The sequence below is a fragment of the Lycium ferocissimum genome, chromosome 4 (assembly GCF_029784015.1).
Source record: "Lycium ferocissimum isolate CSIRO_LF1 chromosome 4, AGI_CSIRO_Lferr_CH_V1, whole genome shotgun sequence".
Lineage (NCBI taxonomy): Eukaryota > Viridiplantae > Streptophyta > Magnoliopsida > Solanales > Solanaceae > Lycium > Lycium ferocissimum.
In genome coordinates, this window is record NC_081345.1 from 44,529,747 (window position 1) to 44,542,962 (window position 13,216).

Consider the following 13,216-nt stretch of genomic DNA (forward strand, 5'->3'; position numbering starts at 1 on the left):
AGGATAACAATTTAGTAAATGGCCTTGTATATTTTTATTTTCCATCTCTTTGTTGACATTATTATGCCACATCCTTTTTTCTGAGCCTAAGGTTTGCATACTTCTTACCCGCTGCAAACCCCACTTGTAGCGTCACACTGGATTTATTGTTATTGTAATATAGTAAATGACCTTTTTTTTAATTTCTCTTACAACTTATGGATCATTTAGACCACGGTTTGAATATTCTTTTTTGGCCAAAGCTAAAATCCTTTTGAAAAATTGATAGATCACGGTTTAAATTTTATATAGAAAATATTGTCGATAGTTTAATATTTTATTTGCACGGTTAAGCAATATATAAACAAATCCGACATCTAATGTTATTCGAAATACTAATTTTTCAAAAAGCTATATTTGCAGAGGCTAAAATTTAAATAAATGATGCCTAAGAAAGAAAGATTTACGTAACTAATGAGCTGAATAGATTCGGGTCATTTGCACGATTGTTCTTCAAACGCACTAGTCTTTATTTTTTGTCCCTCAAATTGGTGGTATTTAATTTTTGTCTTCGCTAAAAGTTTCTTGATTTCGGGTTCGAACCCCCCGCTCAGTCAAAAAATTTTTTTAAAAAAATTGCAAGATAGAGTTTGGATTCGCAAGGCAGACTCTCCCTTCAGGCAATTTTTTTTTTTTTAAACTTAGTTGGAATTTGCGAACGCATAACGCCAAGGGCTAGGCTTTGCTGACCGAACACACCTTGGGATTTTTAAAAAAAAAATTTGACTGAGCAAGGGTTCAAACCCAGAACCCATGGGTTTTAGACAAAGGTAAAAAATTAAATATTTGAAATTCGAGGGGTAAAATTAAAGACCAGTGCCTTGGAAGGGCATTCCACACAAAAAAATAAGAGGATCCCCGATAACAAAGTATGTTTTCATTATGGGCTTAATCCTTAGACAATAGTAGGCCCAACATTTTTGGGCTCGAAAAGTTTACGTGGTCGAGGTGAAATTTTTGCCAGTTATTCCCTTTTCAGGACAACAATTTAATAGTAAAGGAAAAATTATTTACATATTGAAGGAAAAAATATTTTAACAAGATATGTTCATAATTTGTCCAACATTTGACATGTCAGCCTTTAGAGAAATCACATATAGAGGTTAGACCTCCACTTTTAAGCTCTAAAATTATGAATTTTGCGTCACAGATCAATCAAGACACCCAAATCACTTGTTAATGTTACCATTTGTATGGTAAAACAATTAGGGGTGGCCGTTCGGTATTAGGTTCGATATTTTCAAATTTCGGTATATCGGTGATTAAAAAGTAGATATCAATAGCGTAATCAAGCTTCGGTACAATAAATCTCGGCAGTTTCGGTAATTTGATTTTTGGTGATTTATGCCCACACCTAGAGAAAACTCACTACCACAGCCAAAATAGCCTTGATTTTGATGTTCACGTGGTTTAGTGGCTGCTTCTGCATGGTTAGGGTTTTAAAATCACAATTGAGTTGACTTTTTTGGTGATTGTTTATTGACTGATTTGGGCTAGTGTGTCCCCTCCTTGACGGTGATAAATGATGAAAGACCAAAGGACAAAGTCCATTTTGATGCAATTACTCTTTGATGGTGATATGTGTGATAAAAGATCCGACCCGGTAATAGAGTCCGTTTTCATTCATTATTATGGGCCTACTACTTTAGACAATAGTAGGCCCAATGTTTGCGGGCTCGAAGTGAAATTTTCGTGGGTCATTTGCACGATTTTCCTTCAAAGGCACTGGTCTTTAATTTTTGACCGTCAAATTGGTAGTCTTTAATTTTTGTTCTTCGCTAAAAATCTCTTGATTTCGGCTTCAAACTCTCGCTCAGTCAAAAATTAAAAAAAAAAAAATCACAAGGTAGAGTTTTGCCTTCACCAGAAGAAGGCAGAGTATTGGGATTTTACAAACCTTTGCCTTAAGGCAAACTTCTGACTTGTGATTTTTTTTTTTTAGACGAAAAGCGGGGTGTGAACTCATAACTCATGGGTCTTTAGGTGAAGGACAAAAATTGAAGATTTCAAATTTGAGGGACAAAAATTAAAGACAGGTGCCTTTGAAGGACATTCCGCACAAAAAAAATGAATTTTTTCTGGTTTATATGTTTTTAGGATAACAATTTAGTAAATGGCCTTGTATATTTTTATTTTCCATCTCTTTTCTAACATTATTATGCCACATCCTTTTTTCTGAGCCTAAGGTCTCCATACATCTTACCCTAAGCAATACATTTGTAGCGTCATTGTTGGATTTGTTATTATTGTAATTTAGTAAATGACCTTTTTTTTTAATTTCTCTTACAACTTATGGATCATTTAGACCACAGTTTGAATATTCTTTTTGGGCAAACTGAAATCCTTTTGAAAAAATGATAGATCACGGTTTAAATTTTATATAGAAAATATTGTACGATAGTTTAATATTTTATTTGCAAGGTTAAGCAATATATAAACAAATCCGACATCTAATGTTATTCGAAATACTAATTTTCCAAAAAGCTATACTTGCAAAGGCTAAAATTTAAATAAATGATGCCTAAGAAAGAAAGATTTGCGTAACTAATGAGCTGAAGAGATTTGGGTCATTTGCACGATTGTCCTTCAAACGCACTGGTCTTTAATTTCTATCCCTCAAATTGGTGGTCTTTAATTTTTGTCTTCGCTAAAAATTTCTTGATTTCGGGTTCGAACCCCTTCTCGATCAAAAATTAAAAAAAAAAAAAAAAAAGTCGCAAGGTAGAGTTTGGATTCGCAAGGCAGACTCTCTCTTCAAGCAATTTTTTTTTTTTCACTTAGTTGGAATTTTAGAAACTCCTAACGCTTAAAAAATTGGGCGCCTTTCTTACAAACACGCCTTGGGATTTTTTTTAAAAAAAATTTGACTGAGCAAGGGTTCAAACCCAGAACCCATGGGTTTTAGACGAAGGGAAAAAATTAAATATTTGAAATTCGAGGGGTAAAATTAAAGACCAGTTCCTTGGAAGGGCATTCCGCACAAAAAAATAAGAGAAGCCCCGATAAACAAAGTATGTTTTCATTATGGGCTAATCCTTAGACAATAGTAGGCCCAACATTTTTGGGCTCGAAAAGTTTACGTGGTCGAGGTGAAAGTTTTGCCAGTTATTCCACTTTTCAGGAAGAATTTAATAGTAAAGGAAAAATTATTTACATATTGAAGGAAAAATATTTTAACAAGATATGTTCATAATTTGTCCAACATTTGACATGTTAGCTTTTAGAGAAATCACATATAGAGGTTAGACCTCCAATTTCAAGCTCTAAAATTATGAATTTTGCATCACAGATCAATCAAGGCACCCAAATCACTCGTTAATGTTACCCATCTGTATGGTAAAACAATTAGGGGTAGCCATTCGGTATTTTCAAATTTTGGTATGTCGGTGATTAAAAAGTAGATATCAATAGCGTAATCAAGCTTCGGTACAATAAATCTCGGCTCGGTTCGGTAATTTGATTTTTGGTGATTTATGCCCACACCTAGAGAAAACTCACTACAACAGCCAAAATAGCCTTGATTTTGATGTTCACGTGGTTTAGTGGCTGCTTCTGCATGGTTAGGGTTTTAAAATCACAATTGAGTTGACTTTTTTGGTGATTGTTCATTGACTGATTTGGGCTAGTGTGTCCCCTCCTTGAAGGTGATAAATGCTGAAAGACCAAAGGACAAAGTCTGTTCTCAATTGTAGGCCTAACGTTTATGGGCTCGAACGTAACATGGGAGTAGTTATTGGGCTGACATAAATTATGGGCCGAAGAGTACAAATACCGGATTTTGGGACCGTTGTTTAAGTTGTAGTCGAGTTCAAATCTTTATCCAAATTTATCCATTTTGGACACACTTCAGACATAAGCAACTGAATTTGGTAAAATTTGTGTCTGAAATTTCAAATTTTATCTGAAGTTGGTAGGTCACATACATAACTGAACTTCAGCCACACATGACTACAGTTCAGGCATTTGTGCATGCACTTCGGACACATATGGTTTAAGTGATCCATTCTTTACTTGCATTTCAATCATATATGACTAAGATTCAACCAATTTATGCATGTACTTCAATCATTTTTGCAACCACATATGACTGATGTGTAGTCACTTTTGCCTTCACTTTAATCACGTATGAATAACGTTTAATTAATTCTTGCATGTGCCTCCTCCCTTAGCGAGAAATTTTGAGTTCGAGCCCTTCATAAGAAACAACGAATTTTAATAATTTAACACACGAGCAACATCAACCATCAATTTGTCAAAGCAACACATCTGACAAACTCACATTATCATATTTAAGAATCTTATTTTTTTTTTATTCACAGACTAATAAAAACAGCATCATATTAAGATAATATAAGAACTATAATAACATCATGTTCTTCTCACTTAAGAACCTTTCAGTCTAACTGTATCACATGGCTGAAAAACTTGGTGGGGATGGTTTAATAGGAGAGTTATGTAAAGGGTTTCAGTTAATAATTAATAGGGATAAAAGGGTCAGTACATTTGAGTCTCTCAAGAAGAATCCTGGTTTGTTAGGACCGCAAGATTTGAGTGATGATGATCTTAAGAGTATGCTAAAAGAAGGTGATTTTGATGGCGATGGAGCTCTTAATCAGATGGAATTTTGTGTGTTGATGTTTAGATTGAGTCCTGAGTTAATGGACCAATCTCAGTTTTTGTCAGAAGAAGCTCTTCATCAAGAGCTCAAAGATTCTGACTTGTCATTGTTACTTTTGTCTTTTATACTTACCTTTAATGTAATACTTTGCAAACCTATAATGTAATACTTTGCAAAAACATTTACAGAAACTTGTATCTATGAACAAACAGTCTGTTTATTCAGTTATGTTCATTGAAACTTCCAGATACTACCAAATCTTGGGTAAGTGGTACTATGAATCTTCAAGAGTGCAGGGAAGCATGCTTGAAAAATTGTTCATGTATGGCTTCATCAAAATTAGATATTAGAGGACAAGGAAGTGGATGTGCCCTTTGGTTCGGTGATCTGATTGGTATCCGGCAGGTTTCAAATGGTGGCCAGGAAATTTATATACGGATTGAGGCTTCAAAACAAGGTGCATGTTGTAAAAAAATCTTTTCTTTTTTACTTTTACTTTTGTAGATCTTGTGTCAATCTGTTACTTATACTAACTTATTTTTCTCTTTAACAGCTGGAAGGCATGTTTTTAATGCAGTCTTAATAAGTCTAATCTCCGTGGCTGTGCTTTTTGGGTTGGTTCTCTTTCGCTACTATCTTTTTCAGAGGAAGACGAAGGTTAAAGGTGTGTGCAGTAGAGCTAATTCATTTGTAAAAAATTTGTTACTCTCTTGGTCTTTAAAGTCTTAGTATGCATTTGTAATTCTTTTCCTTTTTCTCTGTTACTTATTTGCTTGCATTCATGTGACTGTTATAGTTGTTGGTTCATATCATCATCAGCAGAATGCTTTCTTCTGTGAGGTCGTTTGGTTCATAGTAGGGGCGTTTGGGCAAACCAAAAAAGTTAATTTATATAAGTAAAAAAATAAGTTGAAATTTCTAACTTATTTTTGAGCTTATTTTAAGCACAAAATGACTTATAAACTGATCAGCCAAACACTCAAAAAAGCTGAAAACAGCTTATAAGCTATTTTCAACAACTTATAAGCTAAGCCAAACGGGCTCCTGGACTAGAACTTTACTGATGGAATTTACATGCTTATTTTTTAAATATTTCTAAGCCAGGATCCTATTCCAATTAATTTGAATGATATTTTACAAACATCCACCTTCTTGGTGTCAGGGTGTCACACCCCTACCAGGAGTATGACGGGCTCCGACCCGTAGGCCGATAACCACCTGACTTGTCCGTTACTTTGAATATTATAAACCATAACTCAAAGAACACCTGCACGCAGAAAAGGCCCAACATAGGAATATCCGATCATTCAGCACATATGTTCATATACGGACCGACAAGGTCGCCACAACATAAGGTATATCATAAAGCCGGCAAGGTTAACAAAAAATATCAAGAGCTCAAATAAGGCGACAAGGCCACCAATATATTATACAACAATATGAACCGGTGGAGCTATAAAACATCTAACTGTACACACGCGTCTACGAGCTCTACATGGGAATACAAATGATCATAAGAACAATACCAAATCGATTGCGGCTCGAAAGTAAGTGGAGTGCTCCCGAGAATCCGTGATAGGACACCTACGGTTCGATCCGTCTCCCGCCTACCGGGCATGAGCGCGAGCGTCCACGATGGGGACGTCGGTACGAATAATGTACTGAGTATGTAAGGCATGAATAACAACATAATATAGATATGAAAGGTAACGTGGAATAAGAGAGATAACCTGTACATCTGAATGCCTCATAAGGCGTATGTCTTTCATGCTTAGCCTTTAAAAAAAATATTTTTATACATATGTATAGTACCATGCCTGGCCATTAAGGCTCGGTGTCATATATATAGTATCATGCCCGGCCATTAAGGCTCGGTGTCATATATATAGTAGCATGCTCGGCCATTAAGGTTCGGTGTTATCATCATTAGCCCGCGTCCAGGCCTCCCGCATCCGGGCGATATCATAACATGCCCCGGTGGTGTGGCGTGCACATCTATATGCCATGCCGGCCGACTATAGCGCGCGCGTGTGAGAAAATACATACATATATATAAAGCATGCATAAGAGCCCAATCAAAAGCCACAACTATATCGGAGTGACGTAAGGTCGGTAGCGTCCGATTATATTATGGATCAATCATCATCGTTTATCCCACCTTGAAGGAACAAGGGTCATAAGGTGAGATAACCAACAATGAAGGAAATTAAGAAATTGCAAAGTAAGCTCAATCACCTCATGATAATATAAAGCTCATGTACTTGGAAATCTCTATGAATAAAATCATCTCATAATAACATGAAATCCGTATGCCTTGGAGCTTTGATAAATAAATCCCTCATAATCATCATCATGGTTATCATAAAAAAAAAAAACTATTCATCTTTATCACCATAAAAAAGTTTAAGAGTCATGAATCTCTAACATTCTTGGAAATGAGGATTTTTATCGAATTCATGCGTGGGTTGGTAGGAAAAAAATCATGCCTTTAAAAGAAAGAGAAATAGCCTTAACATACTTGGAAGATAATTTCTCGACTTCCAACTTACTTCCTGTCTTGCAATTTACTTAAAATCATTCGTAGCCTCGTAATCTACATATACAACCATTCATACTATTGTTAGGCTCATCATCATACGCTCGTCTTAAACCCTTTATTTAAATCCATTTAGAATCTGCCGAAATTAGGGCAGCATCTCCCCTGTTTATATGCTTAGCCCGAAATCATAATATCAACAACTAATCAACAACAACAATACCAACATCATCAACACCATTATCCATACCAATATATTTCCTAAAACATCCCACACGATGTTTTCTAAATTTCTCAACTAACCAACTTGTGATACGACTATTTAATAACTTTATTTCCGTAAATATTCCTAAATCAACGTTAATAAAGAGAGAGATTCAATGATTCATACCTTATCTTCACTAAAATAGCAAGATCTTCAATAATTACTTTGTTTCCAAGCCAACTCCAACACAAAACGAAATTATAATCATGACTACACGTTGTCCGGACCTCGATTAATACTCCGTAACTTGAAATTTACTCAAAATCCTCACTTTTATGTGATGTATAAGCTCTCATGCTTGCTGAATTTTTTGGAATGTTTTAGAAGATTATGGTGGAGAAAAATGGGGTTTTTAACCCTTTTATAGTGGCTAAGAGTTGGCAGTACTGTAGCAAGCGGTAGCATCACTGTAGCAGTACTATAGCAGTGATGTTTCTACTATGTCAGCCTAACTTCATTTTAGGCTTTTGAAATGTCCTATCGACGAGCGGGTTATTGCGTTCGAAACTAGACTCGACGAACTTCATTTTAGGCTTTTGAAACGCCTTAAAAATCCCCATATACCTGGAGATATACCCCTCCAAACTTGACCCAAAATTCTTTCCTTACCCTCGCCAACTTGTTTCAAATTTTCGACAGACTATTTTCTTTGATTTGCTTGGTCCTGGAATCTTCCAAAACTTCCCCTACATGATATTTATAATTTATTATACTTGATAATGGTCATGTTCTTGTGTTTCAAGATTGTCCTTCCCGATTACGACTTACGAAATCGCAATTCATCCTTTACTTCGTTGTTACGTACTTCCCATGGCTTGTACCTTCCAAAACTTCATGAGATGTCTCCGATACTCCATTACTACGGTGAAGTACGTGGCATGCTCATGCTCTGAAAGTGCGGGGTGTAATACAGGGATAGTACTCGGACGAGATAACTAGACCAGTGAAGGCCCCCAAGAAGACCTAGAGCTACCGTTCTTTGAATCGGCAACAATGGTTAATGCTATTGATAACTTTTCATCTAACAACAAGCTTGGTGAAGGAGGGTTTGGACCTGTTTACAAGCTACACTTCCAAATCTGAAAGTTCTTGCTATGTTGCTCGGACTCTTCAATAATATCGATGGGTGCGTGTATGATCCTCCCAAAATAGTGAATTTTTGGAGTGTCCGACATGGTTGTGCCGACATTTTTGGAGAGTCCGATCTACATAGGTTTATCGTTCTCTCTCCTAAGTTATTGGTTTTCATTCTGCATTGTCCTAACAACTACTTTGAATAATAGACCATTTCTATTTTTTTCTGTTGAATTTTACTTTCTTCAGTGGCTACATCAAGAAAATTCAATTTCAACGACTTTTTGACTCTTATGGCTGAAAAAGTAGAGTAGGTGGGGATGGTTTTAAATTTTAATCATTCGTATTTGAAACTAGTAGATTTTTTCCGAGTGTTTTGAAATAAAATGTATATATATTTGAAGTTATATAAAATGTACGACAAGTCACAATATTTAATAAGTCAAAATAATTAAGAAATGTGATTAAAAAATCTGTTTGATTCTCCAAATAATAATAGTTTCACATAAATTGAAAAAAAATGTATGTTTAGGTAGTTTCTATGCAAAAAGAGCTTTATGAATTAGGCCTAGTCAACATCTAAATGCAATGAATTTTCTCTTCTCAATTTTTTTCTCTCTGTTATCGAGAGGTGGGCCCGAGGATTTGAAGACGACGAGGGCGCAAACGCGCAAACGTATGCTGAGTTAGTCGAAGAGATGTCACGCAACACCATTTTAAGATTTTACTAAAACATCCATAGAACTAATGTACTAGCATATAAATAAAAACTAAATTGTATATCTACATGAAAATCGTTCCGCGGACTGGTGGTGTGAGCTCCCCTTTACAAGCAATAGGTTATCTGTTTGAAACATGCCAACAACACCCTCTTTTTATACATTTTTTTCAACTTGTATCTGGACAAGTGCGTTGCACGTGCATTCCATGATAATTAATATAAACGTTTTAAAATAATATTATATAATATTTATTATCATCATAAAGCAAACACTTATTGAAAATTACTTTTGGCCGAATGCAAAAGAATATCCTTCGTATCCAAATTTGTGATAGTTGAATTTTTGGGAAAAAGCTTTTATAGTACATCGATCTTCTGCTTCATTCGCCGTTATAGTATGTAGCTGTGCACACGTCAAATTTTCTCGCCTTTTATTGTAGGTTAAAATTGGCATAACCTATTTTCATTTGTTTGAAACCCACCATTTTGTTTACCATCATGTGTTGTTTTATTCATATTGCTAATTTTATTATAAAATTTAATGCAAAAAAGTAATACTTGAACAATTTCTCTATTTTATCGATCTTCCAAATATTCAGTTTGACAGCCCTTTTTTTTTTTCAACAACTCACTATTTTCATTTGAATATGGGTAATATTGGCTATGATTAAAATGCTCACATTCTACCTTGTCTTTAAGAAATTATAGCTCCTTTATTTTTTACAGTGAACTGCACAAAAATTCGATGAAATATATCTTCCTCAGGATGTTTAGTAGATTATTGTTAAGTTCATAATGTAAATATGCAAAGAAGCGATAGTAATTTATGATAAACATAGTTAACAATTATTGAAATAATTTTTTAATTTAATGAATCTTTAAAAGTTTAATGATCAATATGCCTATACAAGAAACATTATCAAATAATAACATTGCAGTTTGTTTCTTTGTTAGGAATCATATCTACCTACAAGTAAATCATATTGAAAAACTAACTTTTCTCCTAATTTTAGTATCATGAGGAAAACTCATGTAAATCCTTAAATTTCAAGAATGTACATAAAAATGAAAAATATATATATAAAAAAGAAGAGATAAAAATATAGGAGATGTAAATAGTTTGTTTTTTAAAAGAGAAATACAGTTTATAATTATGGTCATGAAATGACCCATGCAACAAAATTGTCAAAAGAACATCTTAAGATATACTTTGAACTTAAACTCTACACCTCATATCGTACATTCAGAAGAAAAAACTGTAATTGTGCAAGCTACAGATGATTTTGTAGTTTGTCAACAAATTAAAGTAAAAAATATTGTGAACTTCAAATAATCGCAGTTTTGTCCAATCAAAATTATTTAAACTATGAACTCCATATATATATATATATATATATACACATAAAGCATATTAATAAAAATAAATGAATAAGCATATGAAGTCAGGCCTGAGTCCATCGATTTGGCCTTTCCAAAATCCACATCAACACTTTGTAATAATACGTAGATCGAAAAAATGAGAGTAAAAAGCACAATAAATAAATAAATAAATAAAGAATACTTCAGCAAGAAATTCACCCATAGAATTCAATCCAATATCAAGATGAAGATCATTTATAAGGAGTTGATTCATTAATTTCAAATTCTATGTCAATTAAAGAGCATCAATATTATCAAGTAATAAACATGTGGGGAGAAAAAGATCTGGTAGTACGTGCAATGAATTAATGTATCACCCAAACTCCCATATTTGGAGGATCAAGAAGAAATATATCAGTATGAGTAGCGAAGAAAAAGGTATTCCATACAATATCAGTTAAGGCACAAAAGCACCACGGAAAGACATTCGTGAAGAAGACATCAAAAAATAAATTTGGAAGAGATCGAGTAGAGTATCATACCTCCAATGAATTATGTTAAACAGATTTGTTGTCTTTCTATTGCTATGTTAACAAATGATAAGTCTCCTTATATAATATAACTATCAAAAAGATCGGTCTGACCCTTGAAATTTACTAAAAGCTTATTAATTTCTTGACAATTAAAGACTTTAAATAGAGACTTAAATAGGGATTAGGGAGGAAGGAGAAAAGAACCAAATAATTAATGATTTTGGTCGAACGAAAGGGTAAAAAGCAGAAACTGTTGGAGAAATGATTTTACATTTGCTTGTGAACGTTTGCTATATATGTTTGTATATCTACAATCTGTAATATAAAAGTGGGAAGGAGTAATGGAGTATTAAAGGAAAATAACGTGAAAATAAATTAGAGTAATGGAGTATTAAAGGAAAATGAATAATTTACTGAACGTGGACACTTTAGCTTAGAAGGGGAGAAGTCTTGAATTGTGATTAATTGGCAGTTTGGTACGTCCACCAAAGGCTGAGGCCATAATTTATCATTTAATGGGATTTTAATTAGTAATAAGCTTAGGATATCATTAATTAGTCTTTTTTAATAAGAGGTAATTTACTATTGGCTGTTTAACATTTAAAGGGTATTATCGTAATCTAACTTTCAACTAAGGAGCTTCCCACTTTTAATAATTATGATATGATGATTACAACAACAACAACAACCCGAGTGAAGTCCCATAACGTGGGGTGCGGGGAGGGTAGAGTGTACGTGAGCTTACTCTGCGAGGTAGGACGGTTGTTTCCGAAAGACCCTTGGCTATGTGATATGATGATTATCAACTAAAAACGAAAATGCAAAATAAATCCTGCAGCCTAAGTTCGAACTCGGGTTGTGTGGCAGAGAAACAAGGGCCTAATGGCGCGCAGACCAAATGGACCACTCCACGGATATGCTTGAGGGTCTTTTTAATTATATGATGGATATTTAAGGTAGATACACATATTTATAAAGAGTTTTTTCCGAAGTTACCCGGGGCACATGACATCTCTCGTAATACGCTAGGTCCGCCCCTGCTTCTTATAGTCTTGCATTGTGATCCAGATTATATAATGAAATTTAAAAACAAAAAATGGTGCTTTCTGGTTTATATCGAGGAAATGATCTCCGAAGTCCATTTGTAATTTGACTAAAAAAAGAAGACCTGCAAAAGTCTACGATACGGATCTCATGTGTTATTTTATTAGTGATCTCCCATGAAAATGTCATATAATTAAAATGACATTTGTGATGGATTTCAAAATCAAATCTCTCGTATCACGGCGAAAAATGATTTCCTACACACTTACAATTTGAATAAAGAAAAAGATCATGCAAAGATCTTAGTATATGTTTTGTTTAATTATAACTTTCTTGTTTTATTTTTACTAACATCTAATTAAAAAGATTATATATTTAAAATAACATTTGTCTTGAACCCCTAAACGAAATCTCCTTGTTGTGTACGGTGAAAGCGGGATATAGCGTAAACGGGGTAGTGATGACCGGATGGGAGAAGTGAGGAACGCGCCGATGACATTCGGGCGGAGCCGGAGATAGCGCTTGTACGGGCCCGAGCCGGAGGAGCGCTATGCGAGAGGTGAGCAAGGGCGTCTTTCGGGTCCGTGGCCGTTGGGCCGGTATAATCGTTGGCCGGGTGGTCGTTGGTCCCGATATAAGCCGTTGCATGTGGCTGCGCGTCGTGGAGTGTCTGTCGGTCGGCCGCCCAACCATGCGTGTGTCGGACGGCGCCGTCGGTCAAATCCGCCAAATCCGTTCGGTGTCCTTGTTGACAATGTATTTTTATTCATTTCGCATTGTATATGAAACCCCGTAGGCTATTTATAAATAGGGGACACCCACTCCTTTGAGGGGTTGGCTACGCCCCCCATTCGAAAGAACGTTTGTAAGAGAAAAGAATCGTATACTTGCTCTCCTTTCATTTACTCGGCCCAGAGACGTTTTCCTTTCAAAGGTTATTGCTAATGTCGTATAATACGGTGCTCATAAAGATCTACATCTTTGGCCGCTCCATTGGAGAGCCTCACAATTTTTTCCTTTAACTTTC

General features: G+C 35.0%; 3 protein-coding genes across 3 annotated transcripts in view; 2 read left to right on the plus strand and 1 right to left on the minus strand.

Annotated features, from left to right (window-relative positions):
* The window catches only part of LOC132053227 (uncharacterized), an 88,000-nt gene that overhangs the window by 46,568 nt on the left and 28,216 nt on the right, over positions 1 to 13,216 (minus strand). The window lies entirely within an intron of this gene.
* Positions 4,452 to 4,925, plus strand: LOC132054090 (calcium-binding protein PBP1-like). Its single transcript, XM_059446156.1, has 2 exons — positions 4,452 to 4,796; positions 4,905 to 4,925. The coding sequence occupies exons 1-2, from the start codon at positions 4,452 to 4,454 to the stop codon at positions 4,923 to 4,925; spliced, it is 366 nt and encodes a 121-aa protein (XP_059302139.1).
* On the plus strand, positions 4,938 to 8,517 carry LOC132053230 (receptor-like serine/threonine-protein kinase SD1-8). Its single transcript, XM_059445160.1, has 3 exons — positions 4,938 to 5,114; positions 5,211 to 5,321; positions 8,372 to 8,517. The coding sequence occupies exons 1-3, from the start codon at positions 4,982 to 4,984 to the stop codon at positions 8,395 to 8,397; spliced, it is 270 nt and encodes an 89-aa protein (XP_059301143.1). The 5' UTR covers positions 4,938 to 4,981; the 3' UTR covers positions 8,398 to 8,517.